The sequence below is a fragment of the Meles meles genome, chromosome 11, assembly GCF_922984935.1.
Source record: "Meles meles chromosome 11, mMelMel3.1 paternal haplotype, whole genome shotgun sequence".
Taxonomy (NCBI): domain Eukaryota; kingdom Metazoa; phylum Chordata; class Mammalia; order Carnivora; family Mustelidae; genus Meles; species Meles meles.
Genome location: NC_060076.1, coordinates 50,511,284 through 50,529,230, shown reverse-complemented (window position 1 = coordinate 50,529,230; position 17,947 = coordinate 50,511,284). Strand labels below are relative to the sequence as shown.

General features: G+C 39.3%; 1 protein-coding gene across 3 annotated transcripts in view; it reads left to right on the top strand.

The window, feature by feature from the left end:
- DENND4C (DENN domain containing 4C) overlaps positions 1-17,947 on the top strand; it is a 144,461-nt gene that overhangs the window by 107,165 nt on the left and 19,349 nt on the right. For all 3 annotated transcript variants that reach the window (XM_046023804.1, XM_046023805.1, XM_046023803.1), the window contains 5 exons: positions 1,621-2,786; positions 11,739-11,916; positions 12,595-12,704; positions 12,993-13,168; positions 17,029-17,211. In XM_046023804.1, coding sequence (XP_045879760.1) covers positions 1,621-2,786; positions 11,739-11,916; positions 12,595-12,704; positions 12,993-13,168; positions 17,029-17,211 — 1,813 coding nt within the window. The remainder of the gene's footprint in view (positions 1-1,620; positions 2,787-11,738; positions 11,917-12,594; positions 12,705-12,992; positions 13,169-17,028; positions 17,212-17,947) is intronic.

Below are 17,947 nucleotides of genomic sequence, written 5' to 3'. Positions count from 1 at the left end.
TTCTAATAAGAAAGGAAGCGGGAGTAGTGGGGCTTTTGCCAGTATATCAGGGGTCAAATTTATTTTAAAATTGAAAAAAATGTGCCACTAAATTCCTGGAAATACTGTGAGAACCAGTAAATTTGCTAAGATCTGTTTCTCACATACTGGTAAAGGTTCGCAAAGCAGGCACAGATTTTGGAGGTGTAAAACAGGCTAATTTAATTCTCCTAAAAGCTGTGAAATATCTTTTAGTGCTTATTCTGTTTAATTGGTATGATTATGATTATTATTTGGGACCAATTTGGAAGCTTAAAAAGAACCTAGAAATTAACCTGGAAGTTTTAAAAAGAAGACTTCATTAAAGAACTTTTCCCTCAAGTCTCCTAGGTCACTATGCCTTTTAAAAAACAATTGAGGGGTGCCTGGGTGGCTCAGTGGGTTAAAGCCTCTGCTTTCAGCTCAGGTCATGATCCCAGCATTCTGGGATCGAGTCCCACATTGGGCTCTCTGCTCAGCGGGGAGTCTGCTTCCCTCTCTCTCTGCCTGCCTCTCTGCCTACTTGTGATCTGTCTCTCTGTCAAATAAATAAAACCTTAAAAAAAATTAAAAAAAAAATAAAAAATAAATGAGAATCCTAAATAGGAATGGGTAGACTTGAATTCTGGTAATGATTCAAATAGGAAATAGCTTTTGGTCTTGGAATGGGGAAAAATTGCATCATTAAATTCTACACCTGAAACTAGTATTATGCTGTATGTTAACTAACTGGAATTTAAATAAAAACTAAACAAAGAAGCAAAAACCCTAAAAACAGTAACAACAAACAGATAAACAAACAAAAACTACTTGCTTCCCCCTCAGCCACTGGCATAATTTTGTTCCACTTGATCAAACAAGACTGAACTCAGAGAGAGGTCTGGGATCATGTCTGTTTCATTTGCCTTTATATTTCTAGCACATTATATGGTAAATGCTAGTAGACATTTGAGTATTTGTTGAGGGAATGAATATATCTGAAAAATTTGGAGCTATGCAGATTTTATCAGCTTTCTTGGAATTTGCCAAGTCTAAGGACTCCACTCTAGATTCTTCTACTTTGGGGAATTATTTTACTTTGGAGCAGTAAGGCTTTGATTTTAGCAAATACATAATTCCTCCATGTTTATGAATTTACTTTGTGTGGAGTAGATTCCTAGCAAATATTTATTGAATTAGATGTATGAAAGCCAGAAGGGAAGAGATTTTGTCTTTTTAGGTTAGTTATTTAACACGAAATATATTTCTTAAATGGAATGTAGAACTTTGCAGCTGTAAGATGTATTTATAGATCTGTATTTGGTAAATGCGATAGATTCTGGTGAACAGAACAGGTATCTGCAGTGTATGTTGCCTTATTTTTAAAATGTGTGTGTAGAGGGTGAGAGGCAGGTCATACATTAACAGTGTTATCTCTGGGAGGCAGGACTGAGCGGAGGCTTTTTGGTTGTTCTTTTCTCTATATATTTTCTTTGTACCTTTTGAACTCTGAATCTTTCACTCTGAGGATGTGTTACTTTTCCAAAATCAGAAAAGAAACCTTTTCTAAAAGTTACATCAGAAAATAGAGTTCCTTTCTAATATTGTACTTTTCTCTTTCAGGTAGTACATCCAGTGTGCCATTTGCTACTCAGGATCCGGGTGAAGAGGCAGTCTTTGGTGAAGTTACTAACCCCAAGAAGAATGGTGATAGAGGAGATAAAAGACAAAAGCATTTTCCAGAGAGGAGTTGTAGTTTCAGTTCTGAAAGTCGAGCAGGAATGTTGCTTAAGAAGAGCAGCTTGGATTTGAATTCGAGTGAAGCGGCTATTATGATGGGAGCAGATGCCAAGATTCTCACAGCAGCATTGACCTGTCCTAAGGCCTCTGCACTCCGAGTGGCAAGCACCCATAGCTTTGACAGTGTTGGTTGTCATCTGGGTGATACCAGGACTCGTATGTCTGAGAGCACTTGGGATTCAGAGCACAGATCTTCCTCGGTTTTAGAGATGCTTGAGGAAAGCCAAGAGCTCCTGGAACTTGTGGTTGATGACAGTGTAGCTCAGACTCCTGTGGAAAAGGATGCAGGTGACAGTCTACACCGTGACGGTGACAGTAATCAGCCCAGAGACTCAAAAGTAGGATCCAGAGATGTCATGAATAAGAGAAGTAGTTTATATGGGGTTGTTAAAGCTGTTGAGAGGGAGGATGTTGAAACTGGACTAGATCCTTTGTCTCTTTTGGCCACGGAAGGTACAGGAGAAAAAGCTCCAGATTCCGAAGATAAGGTGTCTTCCCCAGTTATTGCACGTAATCTGGCTGATGAAATCGAAAGCTATATGAACCTGAAGAGCCCCCTGGGCAGCAAGTCTTCCAGTATGGAATTACACGGAGAGGGAAGCAGAGAGTCTGGCCCGGCCAGTGCGTTTACTCGCCCTTTAGAGAGGAGATCAAGCCTGCCTCTAGAGCAGGGTCCAGCAGCACAGGAAGAGCCCGGAAGCGAAAAGAGCTCCCCCGCAGAATCCAGGTCTAAAACTCTCACCGGGCATTTCAGGCAACAGACGCCTTCTCGCGGTCAGAAAGAACGTTCAGCTTTATCGGCCCTGGTGCGCTCTTCACCACATGGCTCACTGGGTTCTGTGGTAAATTCTTTGTCAGGGCTGAAACTAGATAATATACTCTCAGGACCCAAGATAGATGTCCTAAAATCTGGTATGAAACAAGCAGCAACAGTAGCCAGTAAGATGTGGGTAGCCGTAGCGTCTGCCTACAGCTATTCGGATGATGAGGTAAGAACGCTTCATGTGTGTGGGCTGTCTCGTATGGGAGCGTTTCTAGTATTTTTTAATACATAACTTTATATTTAGAGATTTCTGGTAAAACTTTATGCGTATCCTATTTTGTTCTTGAAATGACTTGAACATCAGTGTAAGGAAATTAATATTAAAGAAACAATATCAGGACTACTTTATAATTCCATAGATGAGTCTGAATAACACATTAAGTTTATTTCTTTGAAAGTATTAATGATTAATAATTTAATAACAATGCCATATTATATTTGCATAGCACTTCACTTTTTTTTTTAAAGAATTTATTTATTTATCTGACAGAGAGAGAGATCACAAGTAGACAGAGAAGCAGGCAGAGAGAGAGAGACGAGGAAGCAGGCTCCCAGCTGAGCAGAGAGCCCCATGCAGGACTTGATCCCAGAACCCTGAGATCATGACCTGAGCTGAAGGCAGAGGCTTAACCCACTGAGCCACCCAGGAGCCCAACTTTTTTTTTTTTTTTTTTTAAGATTTATTTATTTGACAGAGATTACAAGTAGGCAGAGAGGCAGGCAGAGAGGGGGAAGCAGGCTCCCTCCCGAGCAGAGAGCCTGATGTGGGACTCGATCCCAGGACCCTGGGATCATGACCTGAACCAAAGGCAGAAGCTTAACCCACTGAGGAACCGAGGCATCTCATAGCACTTCACTTTTAAAATAACTTTTATCTATGTTATCTCTTTAATATATATGGAATCACTCTACAACTTAGTCCATAGATTTCATACTGCATAACAACAGTTGCTAATTCTTTTAAAAATTATTGAAAAGAGAATTAACCATTAGACCTTTCAGTAAAATAGAAGGTGAGAAATTTTGCTTACTTGTTTTATAGAAAAAAATTAAAATTTCACCTTCGTGTTCAAAGAATTATAGAGTACTTAGGTACAGTAGTGGGAAGGACAGACACCTATAAATGTTCACTGTTACTAAATTCTCTCTCTCTCCCCATCTCTAAAAAACCAAAGAGTAATATTGAGTTCTGTAAGACAGAGTTGCATTTTGTTGCATTTAAAAGAACTTACAAGGTCAGTGAAGGAAAGACGAAATAAGCTAGCTTCAAAAGTATCTTAACCTAGCATTACCTTGAAGTCGACTGAGTGAGCCACTCTATTTTTGAAATTTTATCTAACAGTGTTAATAAAAATTGTAAAAAGGGGGGAGGAGTCAAGATGGCAGAGAAGTAGCAGCCTGAGACTAAATCAGGTAGCAGGAGATCAGCTTGATAGCTTATCTAAACATTGCAAACACCTACAAATCCAGCGGGAGAGCGAAGAGAAGAAGAACAGCAACTCTAGAAACAGAAAATCAACCACTTTCTGAAAAGTAGGACTGGCGGAGAAGTGAATCTAAAACGACGGGAAGATAGACCGCGGGGGGAGGGGCCGGCTCCCGGCAAGCGGCGGAGGAATGGAGCACAAAATCAGGACTTTTAAAAGTCTGTTCCACTGAGGGACATTGCTCCAGAGGCTAAACCAGGGTGAAGCCCACGCGGGGTCAGCGTGGCCCCAGGTCCCGCAGGGTCACAGAAGGATCGGGGGTGTCGGAGTGTCGGAGAGCTCGCAGGTATTAGAACGGAGAAGCCGGCTGCAGAGACAGAGCCGAGGACTGAACTCTCAGCTCTGGGTTACCTTGAACTGGTCGCGGGCTGGGTGAGCTCGGAGCGCGGCTAGAGGCTGGGGATACGGGAGTGATTGGGTGCTGTCCTCTGGGAGCGCACTGAGGAGTGGGGCCCCAGGCTCTCGGCTCCTCCGGGCCGGAGACTAGGAGGCCGCCATTTTCATTCCCGTCCTCTGGAAATCTACGGAAAGCGTTCAGGGAACAGAAGCTCCCAAAAGCGAACCCGAGCCGATTACTTAGTCCAGCCGCCGGTAAGGGCGGTGCAATCCCGCCTCGGGCAAAGACACTTGAGAGTCACTACAACAGGCCCCTCCCGCAGAAGATTAACAAAATATCCAGCCAGGACGAAGTTCATCTATCAAGGAAAGTAGGTTCAATTCCTAAGACAGCAGCGCAATTCCAGAGGAGGAGAAATCAAAGCACGTAACTCATGGCTTTCTCCCCATGATTCTTTAGTCTTGTGGCTACTTCAATTTTTTTCTTTTTTCAATTTTTTTTCTTTTTTCTTTTTTCTTCTTCTGCTAAATTTTTTAAAACTTTTACCCTTTTCTTTTTTAACGTTTTTTGACTAGTTTATCTAAATATATATATATTTTTTTTCTTTTTTTATTTTTTCTTTATTTGTTTTATTTTTTTAATTTTTTTCTTTTTTTTTCTAAACCGCTTTTTATCCCCTTTCTCCCCCCCACAATTTGGGGTCTCTTCTCATTTGGTTACAGCGCATTTTTCCGGGGTCTTTGCCACCCTTTTAGTAGTTTATTTGCTCCTTCATATCCTCTTATCTGGACAAAATGACAAGGCGGAAAAAATCACCACAAACAAAAGAACAAGAGACAGTACCGAAGGCTAGGGACCTAATCAACACAGACATGGGTAATATGTCAGATCAAGAGTTCAGAATGACGATTCTGAACATTCTAGCCGGGCTCGAAAAAGGCATGGAAGATATTAGAGAAACCCTCTCTGGAGATATTAAAGCCCTTTCTGGAGAAATTAAAGAACTAAAATCTAACCAAGTTGAAATCAAAAAAGCTATTAATGAGGTGCAATCAAAAATGGAGGCTCTCACTGCTAGGATAAATGAGGCAGAAGAAAGAATTAGTGATATAGAAGACCAAATGACAGAGAATAAGGAAGCAGAGCAAAAGAGGGACAAACAGCTACTGGACCATGAGGGGAGAATTCGAGAGATAAGTGACACCATAAGACGAAACAACATTAGAATAATTGGGATTCCAGAAGAAGAAGAAACAGAGAGGGGAGCAGAAGGTCTATTGGAGAGAATCATTGGAGAGAATTTCCCTAATAAGGCAAAGGGAACAAGCATCAAAATCCAGGAAATGCAGAGAACCCCCCTCAAAGTCAACAAGAATAGGTCCACACCCCGTCACCTAATAGTAAAATTTACAAGTCTTAGTGACAAAGAGAAAATCCTGAAAGCAGCCCGAGAAAAGAAGTCTGTAACATACAATGGTAAAAATATTAGATTGGCAGCAGTCTTATCCACAGAGACCTGGCAGGCCAGGAAGAGCTGGCATGATATATTCAGAGCACTAAACGAGAAAAACATGCAGCCAAGAATACTCTATCCAGCTAGGCTATCATTGAAAATAGAAGGAGAGATCAAAAGCTTCCAGGACAAACAAAACCTGAAAGAATTTGCAAACACCAAACCAGCTCTACAGGAAATATGGAAAGGGGTCCTCTAAGCAAAGAGAGAGCCTAAAAGTAGTAGATCAGAAAGGTACAGAGACAATATACAGTAACAGTCACCTTACAGACTAATAATGGCACTAAATTCATATCTCTCAATAGTTACCCTGAATGTTAATGGGCTAAATGCCCCAATCAAAAGACACAGGGTATCAGAATGGATAAAAAAACAAAACCCATCAGTATGTTGCCTACAAGAAACTCATTTTAGACGCGAAGACACCTCCAGATTTAAAGTGAGGGAGTGGAAAACAATTTACCATGCTAATGGGCATCAGAAGAAAGCTGGGGTGGCAATCCTTATATCAGATCAATTAGATTTTAATCCAAAGACTATAATAAGAGATAAGGAAGGATACTATATCCTACTCAAAGGGTCTGTCCAACAAGAAGATCTAACAATTTTAAATATCTATGCCCCTAACGTGGGAGCAGCCAACTGTATCAACCAATTAATAACAAAATCAAAGAAACACATCAATAATAATACAATAATAGTAGGGGACTTTAACACTCCCCTCACTGAAATGGACAGATCATCCAAGCAAAAGATCAACAAGGAAATAAAGGCCTTAAATGACACACTGCACCAGATGGACATCACAGATCTATTCAGAACATTTCATCCCAAAGCAACAGAATACACATTCTTCTCTAGTGCACATGGAACCTTCTCCAGAATAGATCACATCCTGGGTCACAAATCAGGTCTCAACCGGTATCAAAAGATTAGGATCATGCCCTGCATATTTTCAGACCACAATGCTCTGAAGCTAGAACTCAATCACAAGAGGAAAGCTGGAAAGAACCCAAATACATGGAGACTAAACAGCATCCTTCTAAAGGATGAATGGGTCAACCAGGAAATTAAAGAAGAATTGAAAAAATTCATGGAAACAAATGATAATGAAAACACAACAGTTCAAAATCTGTGGGACACAGAAAAGGCAGTCCTGAGAGGATAATATATAGCGGTACAAGCCTTTCTCAAGAAACAAGAAAGGTCTCAAGTACACAACCTAACCCTACACGTAAAGGAGCTGGAGAAAGAACAAGAAAGAAACCCTAAACCCAGTAGGAGAAGAGAAATAAAGATCAGAGCAGAAATCAATGAAATAGAAACCAAAAAAACAATAGAAAAAATCAATGAAACTAGGAGCTGGTTCTTTGAAAGAATCAGTAAGATTGATAAACCCCTGGCCAGACTCATCAAAAAGAAAAGAGAAAGGACCCAAATAAATAAAATCATGAATGAAAGAGGAGAGATCACAACTAACACCAAAGAAATAAAATTATAAGAACATATGATGAGCAACACTACGCCAACAAATTTGACAATCTGGAAGGAATGGATGCATTCCTAGAGACATATAAACTACCACAACTGAACCAGGAAGAAATAGAAAACCTGAACAGGCCCATACCAGTAAGGAGATTGAAACAGTCATCAAAAAATCTCCAAACAAACAAAAGCCCAGGGCCAGACGGCTTCCCAGGGGAATTCTACCAAACATTTAAAGAAGAACTAATTCCTATTCTCCTGAAACTGTTCCAAAAAATAGAAATGGAAGGAAAACTTCCAAACTCATTTTATGAGGCAAGCATCACCTTGATCCCAAAACCAGACTAGGATCCCACCAAAAAAGAGAACTACAGACCAATATCCTTGATGAACACAGACACAAAAATTCTCACCAAAATACTAGCCAATAGGATTCAACAGTACATTAAAAGGATTATTCACCACGATCAAGTGGGATTTATTCCAGGGCTGCAGGGTTGGTTCAACATCCGCAAATCAATCAATGTGATACAACACATTAATAAAAGAACAAGAACCATATGATACTCTCAATAGATGCTGAAAAAGCATTTGACAAAGTACAGCATCCCTTCCTGATCAAAACTCTTCAAAGTGTAGGGATAGAGGGCACATACCTCAATATCATCAAACCCATCTATGAAAAACCCACCGCAAATATCATTCTCAATGGAGAAAAACTGAAAGCTTTTCCGCTAAGGTCAGGAACACGGCAGGGATGTCCATTATCACCACTGCTATTCAGCATAGTACTAGAAGTCCTAGCCTCAGCAATCAGACAACAAAAAGAAATTAAGGGCATCCAGATTGGTAAAGAGAAGTCAAACTATCACTCTTCGCAGATGATATGATACTATATGTGGAAAACCCAAAAGACTCTACTCCAAAACTGCTAGAACTTGTACAGGAATTCAGTAAAGTGTCAGGATATAAAATCAATGCACAGAAATCAGTTGCATTTCTGTACACCAACAACAAGACAGAAGAAAGAGAAATTAAGGAGTCAATCCCATTTACAATTGTACCCAAAACTATAAGATACCTAGGAATAAACCTAACCAAAGAGGCTAAGAATCTATACACAGAAAATTATAAAGTACTCATGAAAGAAATTGAGGAAGACACACAGAAATGGAAAAATGTTCCATGCTCCTGGATTGGAAGAATAAATATTGTGAAAATGTCCATGCTACCTAAAGCAATCTACACATTTAATGCAATCCCTATCAAAATACCATCCATTTTTTTCAAAGAAATGGAACAAATAATCCTCAAATTTGTATGGAACCAGAAAAGACCTCGAATAGCCAAAGGAATATTGAAAAAGAAAGCCAAAGTTGGTGGTGGCATCACAATTCCGGACTTCAAGCTCTATTACAAAGCTGTCATCATCAAGACAGCATGGTACTGGCACAAAAACAGACACATAGTTCAGTGGAACAGAATAGAGAGCCCAGAAATCGACCCTCAACTCTATGGTCAACTAATCTTCGACAAAGCAGGAAAGAATGTCCAATGGAAAAAAGACAGCCTCTTCAATAAATGGTGCTGGGAAAATTGGACAGCCACATGCAGAAAAATGAAATTGGACCACTTCCTTACACCACACACGAAAATAGACTCCAAATGGATGAAGGACCTCAATGTGAGAAAGGAATCCATCAAAATCCTTGAGAATGCAGGCAGCAACCTCTTCGACCTCAGCCGTAGCAACATCTTCCTAGGAACAACCGCAAAGGCAAGGGAAGCAAGGGCAAAAATGAACTATTGGGATTTCATCAAGATCAAAAGCTTTTGCACAGCAAAGGAAACAGTTAACAAAACCAAAAGACAACTGACAGAATGGGAGAAGATATTTGCAAACGACATACCAGATAAAGTGCTAGTATCCAAAATCTATAAGGAACTTAGCAAACTCAACACCCAAAGAACAAACAATCCAATCAAGAAATGGGCAGAGGACATGAACAGACATTTCTGCAAAGAAGACATCCAGATGGCCAACAGACACATGAAAAAGTGCTCCACGTCACTCAGCATCAGGGAAATACAAATCAAAACCACAATGAGATATCACCTCACACCAGTCAGAATGGCTAAAATTATCAAGTCAGGAAATGACAGATGCTGGTGAGGATGTGGAGAAAGGGGAACCCTCCTCCACTGTTGGTGGGAATGCAAGCTGGTGCAGCCACTCTGGAAAACAGCATGGAGGTTCCTCAAAATGTTGAAAATAGAACTACCCTATGACCCAGCAATTGCACTACTGGGTATTTACCCTAAAGATACAAACATAGTGATCCGAAGGGGCACGTGTACCCAAATGTTTATAGCAGCAATGTCTACAATAGCCAGACTATGGAAAGAATCTAGATGTCCATCAACAGATGAATGGATAAAGAAGAAGTGGTATATATACACAATGGAATACTATTCAGCCATCAAAAGAAATGAAATCTTGCCATTTGCGACGACGTGGATGGAACTAGAGCGTATCATGCTTAGTGAAATAAGTCAATCGGAGAAAGACAACTATCATATGATCTCCCTGATATGAGGACATGGAGAAGCAACATGGGGGGGTAGGGGGATAGGAGAAGAATAAATGAAACAAGATGAGATTGGGAAGGAGACAAACCATAAATGACTCTTAATCTCACAAAACAAACGGGGGGTTGCTGGGGGGAGGTGGGATTGGGAGAGGGGGAGGGGGCTATGGACATTGGGGAGGGTATGTGCTATCGTGAGTGCTGTGAAGTGTGTAAACCTGGCGATTCACAGACCTGTACCCCTGGGGATAAAAATACATTATATGTTTATTAAAAAAAAAAAAATTTGGAAGGGGAGGTTAAGCATAAGAGACTATAGACTCTGAAAAACAACCTGATGGTTTTGAAGGGTCAGGGGTGGGAGGTTGGGGGAACAGGTGGTGGGTAATAGGGAGGGCACGTTTTGCATGGAGCACTGGGTGTTGTGCAAAAACAATGAATACTGTTACGCTGAAAAAATAAAATGGAAAAAAAATTTTTTAAAAAACCCCACCTTTCTGCAGAGTACTTTGGACTTGGAATATAGGAGTATAAATTTCAGGTGGTCACATATCTTAATCTTTCTTTTGTTTTCATTGCTGTCGCCCTGGTACTCGTGCCTGACAAAGCAAATGGGTTATCCTAATAAATATTTCCAAATGAAGGAATGAATACAAAGTCTTTAAAGAAAGTTCATAACTTTTATCCAGATTTTAATCTAAGGAAATAATTAGGGATATGTATAAAAACAACTCAAAGGAATTCATCAGTGTAACATAAAATTGAAAGCATTCTGAATGCTTAAGCAACAGAGATTTACCAAATGCATTGCAGTCCATCCGTAAACTGGATTAGATTGCTGGGATTAAATAATTTAGAAGATTTAATGACGTTAAAATACATCACATAAGAATAGGCTAAAAAACTCTCCTATTTTGGAGAAATATATATATATATATTTTATAATGACTAAAGGATATACATAGAGATTTTAATTGTACTGTGTGGGTGTTGGTAATATAAGTGCTTTTATTTCCTGTTTTGCATATCAGTTTAATTGTTCTATCACTTGACGTGGTTTTATAACGAGACACAAGACTTCTTTAAAGCAGAAATCAGAAAGGAACCTGCTTGTTGATTGAAATGTTTTCTCTCTAAACTAAAGCATCAGCAGTCACTAGCAGTTAAGAACTATAGTGTTTGGAACATTTATTCTTATTTTATGCCTCTAATATTGATGGTGGTTGTTCTGAAAATCATATTGCCAGCTATAATTCTCACACCACCTTTGCTTTAAAGGACTTCTCTTATCCATATTTTTCAGATGATATAATTGTGTTAGACTAGTTACATGGTTTCTGCAAGGTCACATGACTACTACGTGGTGGGGAGCCAAGACCACAGTCTGCCTGTCTTGAGTTTGTAGCCCCTACTGTCCTTGCACTGGGGTGCCTGATCCAGGAGACACTGAGTTTCCAGGAGTTCTGATTATTGAGAGACGCCCCAACATATACCAGGGGTGAAACAAAATCTTAAAAGTATTCTAGGTCATTGCTTGAGTTAGAGTATGGAAAGAAAATTCCTGAGAGGAGTTCATGGTTTTGAAAAATAAGGGGATGATTAGTTAAGGATTATAGAGAAGATTAATTCTGAAAAGGGCAGAGTGAATATATTCTTATTGGGGAAGATACTATTTACATATGTGGGGTTTTATTCTTTTCAATTAAAGGAGGAAACAAATAGAGATTACAGCTTCCCAGCTGGCCTGGAAGACCATATTTTGGGGGAGAACATGTCACCTAACATGAATATTGCAGGGTTGGTTCCCAGTGAACTTACCCAGAGCAACACAAGCCTTGGCAGTAGCAGCAGCAGTGGAGATGCAGGAAAACCACAGTACTCAACAGGTATGGGAGGGAGGGTCTTTCCTGTCATTTATGTGCTTGTACCTTTCCCTCTGCCTGCCACATGCACAATAGACCCCCTCTGCTGAGATGAGCTGATAGATGGTGAGTGTAGCCACACCGTACTATCATTTATTTTACAGGATCGCTAAGTGTTTCAGTCACCTTAGTTGTGTTTGTGGACTCTGTCATTGGTTCTCAGACTTCAGTCTGTGTCAAAATCACATGGGGAATGTATTTTAAAATATGGACAAATGTCCAAGTCCCAGGCCAAAACTTTCCAGACTGAATTTGAGGGATTGGGGCCTTAGAAATATATTAACCAGCTCTCTGGATAAATCAAACGTATACCAGTGTTTGAGAAGCCCTAGGCTATGTCACTGAAATTTCTTAGTGCTATGTTATTTAAGAAATTCAAGTTCTATTTTATGTTTTCCAACATTCTGTTACGAAAAATTTCAAATGTCCTGAATAGTTGAAAGGATCATACAATGAACGATCACATAGTCTCCAGTCAGGGTTAACTGTTGTTAATTTTAGATAAATACCTACAGAAATTTTTATACTGAACCGCTTGAAAATAAATTGTAGACTTCATTATACTCCTCCTGAATACTATAGTATGCATTTCCAAAGAATAAGGACAGTCTCATATAATGTGTTATACTTACTTCTCTTTAGGTGAACCTACATTTCCAAGAAGCATAAAAGGGCAGGACTGTGAAAAATCAGATCATGGTTCTTCTCAAAACACCAGCATGTCTAGCATCTATCAGAATTGTGCAATGGAGGTAAAAGTTGTGTACTCTGCGCATGGTAGAATGGTTGTAAACATGCTTATTTCAGAACGGCACTGGACAGAATTGTGATACCCTTGTAGACCAAAGAGTAAATCGTTTTGTTGAATTTGCTTGGCTTATGTAAGTAAGGCCATAGACTGCTAGTTTTACCAGTATAGTGACTGAACTTAATTCTAAATTGGATCAACAAAATGAGTAAAATGCTGTGTCTCCAAAGGATGGTCTGTGGAGATGACTTCACTGTGCAGGTTCTCAGTGTCTGCACTTGCCTACTCTTAGGTTTTGATGTCAAGTTGTTCCCAGTGCAGAGCTTGTGGCGCTTTAGTTTATGACGAAGAAATCATGGCTGGATGGACGGCAGATGACTCAAATTTGAATACCACCTGTCCATTCTGTAAAAGCAACTTCTTGCCTCTTCTCAACATAGAATTTAAAGACTTGAGAGGCTCTGCAAGGTTAGTATTGTGAAAGCTCCTTCTCAGAAGGCATGACTTCTGGGGGGAGAGGGAAATAGTCATGGCACCCTCCAGCTGTCCTTCTCTCTCCTTCACTCTCACTACTGGAGTAGAAAGTACTAGCAGTATAGGAGACTACTTTTCCAGTTTATTTAATACACAATTATCAGTAGTAGTTAATTCTTTTAGCTAAACATCATAGATCATTCAGAACTTCAATATTTATCATTAAACTTTCTTTCTCAGTGACTTTATATATTCTAGAAGAAAAAACTAAAGGCACGGGGGATCGGGGTTTTTTGACTCTTCTCCCAACTTGTTAACCCTCTATGGTAGTGCTCTGTACAGTGAATGACCATTTTCCAGGCAATTGAAAAGAAAGTAGGTGATCTGTAATTACTCATTAAGTAATCAAGAGTTTGGTAACTGCTTGAATAATGATCTTAATATTCTGTTTGTTTTATGGAGAAGACAAGCTTCATATTACTGTCTACCTTTAGCTGCTTTTAAAAAATCTAATCAGGGGAGCCTGGGTAGCTCAGTGGGTTAAGCCTCTGCTTTACGCTTAGGTCATGATCTCAGGGTTCTGGGTTTGAGCCCCACATCGGGCTCTCTGCCTACTTGTGATCTCTCTGTCAAATAAATAAAATCTCTAAAAAAAAAAAAATAATTGTACAGGTGTGTCTTCTTAGCTTAGTTTTTCCTTTTAGCTTCAGGTGTGGAGCTGAGTGAAATCGTATTCTAATTCGTGATGCACTATCATCATTGCTTTGTGCAAGGATTCTCTCTTGTTAACTCTACCCACCGTCCCACTCTCGTTCCTTTATCCAACAAAGACATTGACTCCACTGTGTGTGATACCTTTGAATATATACCTTCATAAAATATGTAGTTTTGCATGGTTATGCAATTTAAGTTATAATTAGAATACTGATAATCTCTATTTTTATTATTTACTTTAAAAGCTGAGTTGCCGTATGTACATCTAGTTTATTCCTTTCCTCCTGTAGGAAGTTAATACCTAATTTTACTTACCTATTATCCTACTGTTGCTTCAGTTGCTTCCAGTTCCCTGTTCACTGCAGTGAGGCAGTGCACTGTAAAATAAGTCTCCTTCTGAACTTGTGAAATAGTTCCTCTCAGAATAATAGTCTTAGCAGTGAGGTCATTGAGTCATTTTCATTCACGATTTCAAGAAGTAATGGAAGATAGATTGCCATATGGCTGTACCCTCACTACTAATGCTTAAGAATTTTCATTTCTGTATATCCGTACCAGCATTTGATATTATCATTTTTCATTTTTTTGTATTCTAAATGAATATGAAGTGCTATCTTGTTTTTGTTTTAAGTTCTGTGAATATCAGTGAGTTTATCTCTTCATATTCTTGTTAACTATTCCAGCATTTTCTGTGAGTTGCCTGTTTATATTTTTACCTTGTCCATTTCTTTGCTAACTTTCTTTTTCTTGTTGATACCTGTCTTAAATCTTCTTGATATTAATTCCTTGAAAGCATTCATTTTGATGTCATTATCCATTAATTTTCCCCCTATGATTTGTGCTTTTGGTCTTATTTAAAGGTGGTTTCCCATCTGTAGGACATGAAGAATTTCTCCTGAAGTTTCTTTTGTTACCTCTGATATTTAGATCTTTAATCCACCTGGAATACACCTTTGTGTTTGTGTATGGTGGTAGGAATACAGCTTTCTTTTTCTGCATGTAAGGAGCCTATTTCCTATCCTTTCTTCATAGATGGGTGGCATCACCTTTATCATAGATCACGTTCCCATGTGCACCTCACCCTGCCTCTGTGTTCCCGGTTTTTTTGGTCAAGTCTATTTTTTATCACTGTTGTGTTATATCTGGTTGATAGGGTAAGCTCCCTGTCGTGGACATTTTATTTATTTATTTATTTTGCTTAGAGCAACTTTAGTCTCCCCCTCCCCCATCCCCAAATTCAGCTGGAGTTTTCAGCATTAGATGTATAGACTAATCTGGAGAAAATGGACATTTTCAGCATTATTCTCTTATCTGTGAACATACCTCCATTTTTTAGATTGTCTTTTATGTTCTTTTGTTTTAAATAATTCTCCATAGTCATATACTTCTCTGTTGAGTTAATTGTGTTTTGCAAGCTATTATGTTAAGTACTATATTTTCTGTGTAGATATAAAGGAGCATTGTTGATTTTCCTCCCCAGGATGTCATTATAGAAAATTTCAAACTTGCAGCTTAAGTTTAAAGATTTTTCTTATGGTGAAACCCAGATACCCGTCTCTCCATTTAAAAGGTACCATTTGAAAACTGAATGCATACACTGATGCACATTTAACCTTTACTAAGATGTAGAACATTACCTCAGAGAGTTCTCGTCATGTCCCTTGCAAGGGCCAACCCTCACTTCATTCCCACCCAGAAAGAGGACAGAGATAAGATGAAACAAAATAATGGATAAAGGGGAAGAGGAAATGACTTGAGACAAAATGGATATTTATGAGGGAGAGGCTACCATACACAATTATAGGTTAATACATGCTAAAATGCCATTGCTGCTCTGTTTTTTTTTAAAATTATGTTCAGTTAGCCAACATGCAGTACATTAGTTTTTGATGTAGTGTTCAGTGATTCATTAATTGTGAATAACGCCCAGTGCTCATCACATGTGCCCTCCTTACTGCCCATCACCCGGCTGCCTCATCTCCCACCCTCCTCCTCTCTGAAACCCTGTTTGTTTCTTGGAGTCCAGCATCTCTCAGGGTTTGTCTCCCTCTCTCTCTTTTAACTCAGAAAATTAATGAAATGTTTTGCTTTCCACCTTCCTTCATAGCTTTCTTTAAAGAATCTTATACTGAATAATAATTACTTTGAGAGCTTTTTCATTTGAAAAGTTTACGACAAGGGGCGCCTGGGTGGCTTAGTGGGTTAAGCCTCTGCCTTTGGCACAGGTGATGATCTGAGGGTCCTGGGATCGAGCCCTGCATCCGGCTCCTTGCTCCGCAGGGAGCCTGCTCTCTGTCAAATAAATAAATAAAATCTTAAAAAAAAAAAGTTTACGACAAAAGAGGATTGAGAACGATAGCAGGGTGTGTGTGTGCACGTGTGGTATATGTTTGGAAGAGGCAGTAGTTCTGTGGATTGTGTAAAATTCATCAGTGACTGCTTTATCATAAAGTAATAATATGAAATTTAGAGGATTCTAGGTGGGTTTTTTTTTGTTTGTTTTGTTTTTTGGTAAAGATTTTATTTATTTATTTGACAGAGAGCTAGAGAGAGGTTACAAGTAGGTAGAGAAGCAGGCTCTGCGGAGCAGGGAGCCTGATGTGGGGCTTGATCCCAGGACTCTGGGTAGCCGCTTAACCCACTGAGCCACCAGGTGCCCCAGGGGTTCTAGGTTTTTATTTTATTTTATTTTATTTTATTTTAAAGACTTTATTTATTTGACACACAGAGCGAGAAATTCCAAGTAGGTAGAAAGGCAGGCAGAGAGAGCAGGGAAAGCAGACTCCCTGCTGAGCAGAGAACCTGACTTGGGACTTGATCCCAGGACCCCGAGACCACGACCGAGCCGAAGGCTGAGGCTTAACCCACTGAGCCACCCAGGTGCCCCTATTTTATTTTTAAAGATTTTATTTATTTTTTTATTTGACAAACAGAGATCACAAGTAGGCAGAGAGACAGGCGGGGGAGGCGGGGCACAGGGAAGCAGGCTCCCTGCTGAGCAGAGAGCCCATGCGGGGCTTGATTCCGGGACCCTGAGATCATGACCTGAGCCAAAGGCAGAGGCTCAAACCACTAAGCCACCCAGGCGCCCCGGCTCTAGGTTTTTAAAGACTTTTTTTTTTTTCATTGTTCATGTTTAGCTTTTTCCTGAAACCAAGTACCTCTGGTGACAGTTTACAAAGCGGCAGCATTCCATTGGCTAGTGAACCTTCAGAGCACAAACCTGTATCTAGTTCAGCAGAACCTGACTTGATCAACTTTATGGATTTCCCAAAGGAAAACCAGACCGTAACTGAAGAAACCACCTCTGCAATTGAATCAAGGTACCACAGGATACAGAGAAGTCTGCACTATAAATTGGGTACCCTTGTAAAAATTCCATCTTTAAAGATAACTTGATGCATATAGGCATAAGTTCTGGCATTTAAAAAATTCAGTCTTAACATTTTACTATGATATATTATTAGTATTGAATGAATGTGATGATAAACCATTTTTGAAATTAATGTTTTACAGTGTCCATTTACAAAATGAACTTCTCAAGAGTACAAAGTATTTTTCCCTTTTAGTGTAGTCATTGCCAGTTTCCAGAGACATACTCTCTTTACTTTGAAATATACTACTTCCTCTTAAATACTGATTGAATCAAATATTTATTGAAAGCATTATGCTAAACATTAAAAATAAAAAAATTAAGATCTGGTCTCTATCTGTAGGTGGATCATGTCCTAGTAGAGGTTAAATACTTACCGAAGAATCTATAATACTTAGTTGCATAATTCTAGATGATTTTGTTTAGTAAAGAGGAAATAATGTTTGAATAAAACAACTGAATGGGCACTTAGTCTTTTAAAAAGAATATCTGTTATCTCCCCTTTGTCTTTTTCCCACCCTTCGCCAGAGTCATCTACTCCATCCTGTTCTTCTGACTCCTTTAACAAAATGCTTGAAGAAAATGTAAATCTTATAAGGTGGTACTGATTCTTCTCCGGTACATTCAGGAGACTCAAAATTTGTTGTAGAAAATACTCTAGCTGGACAGGTTTAGATTGTGTTACA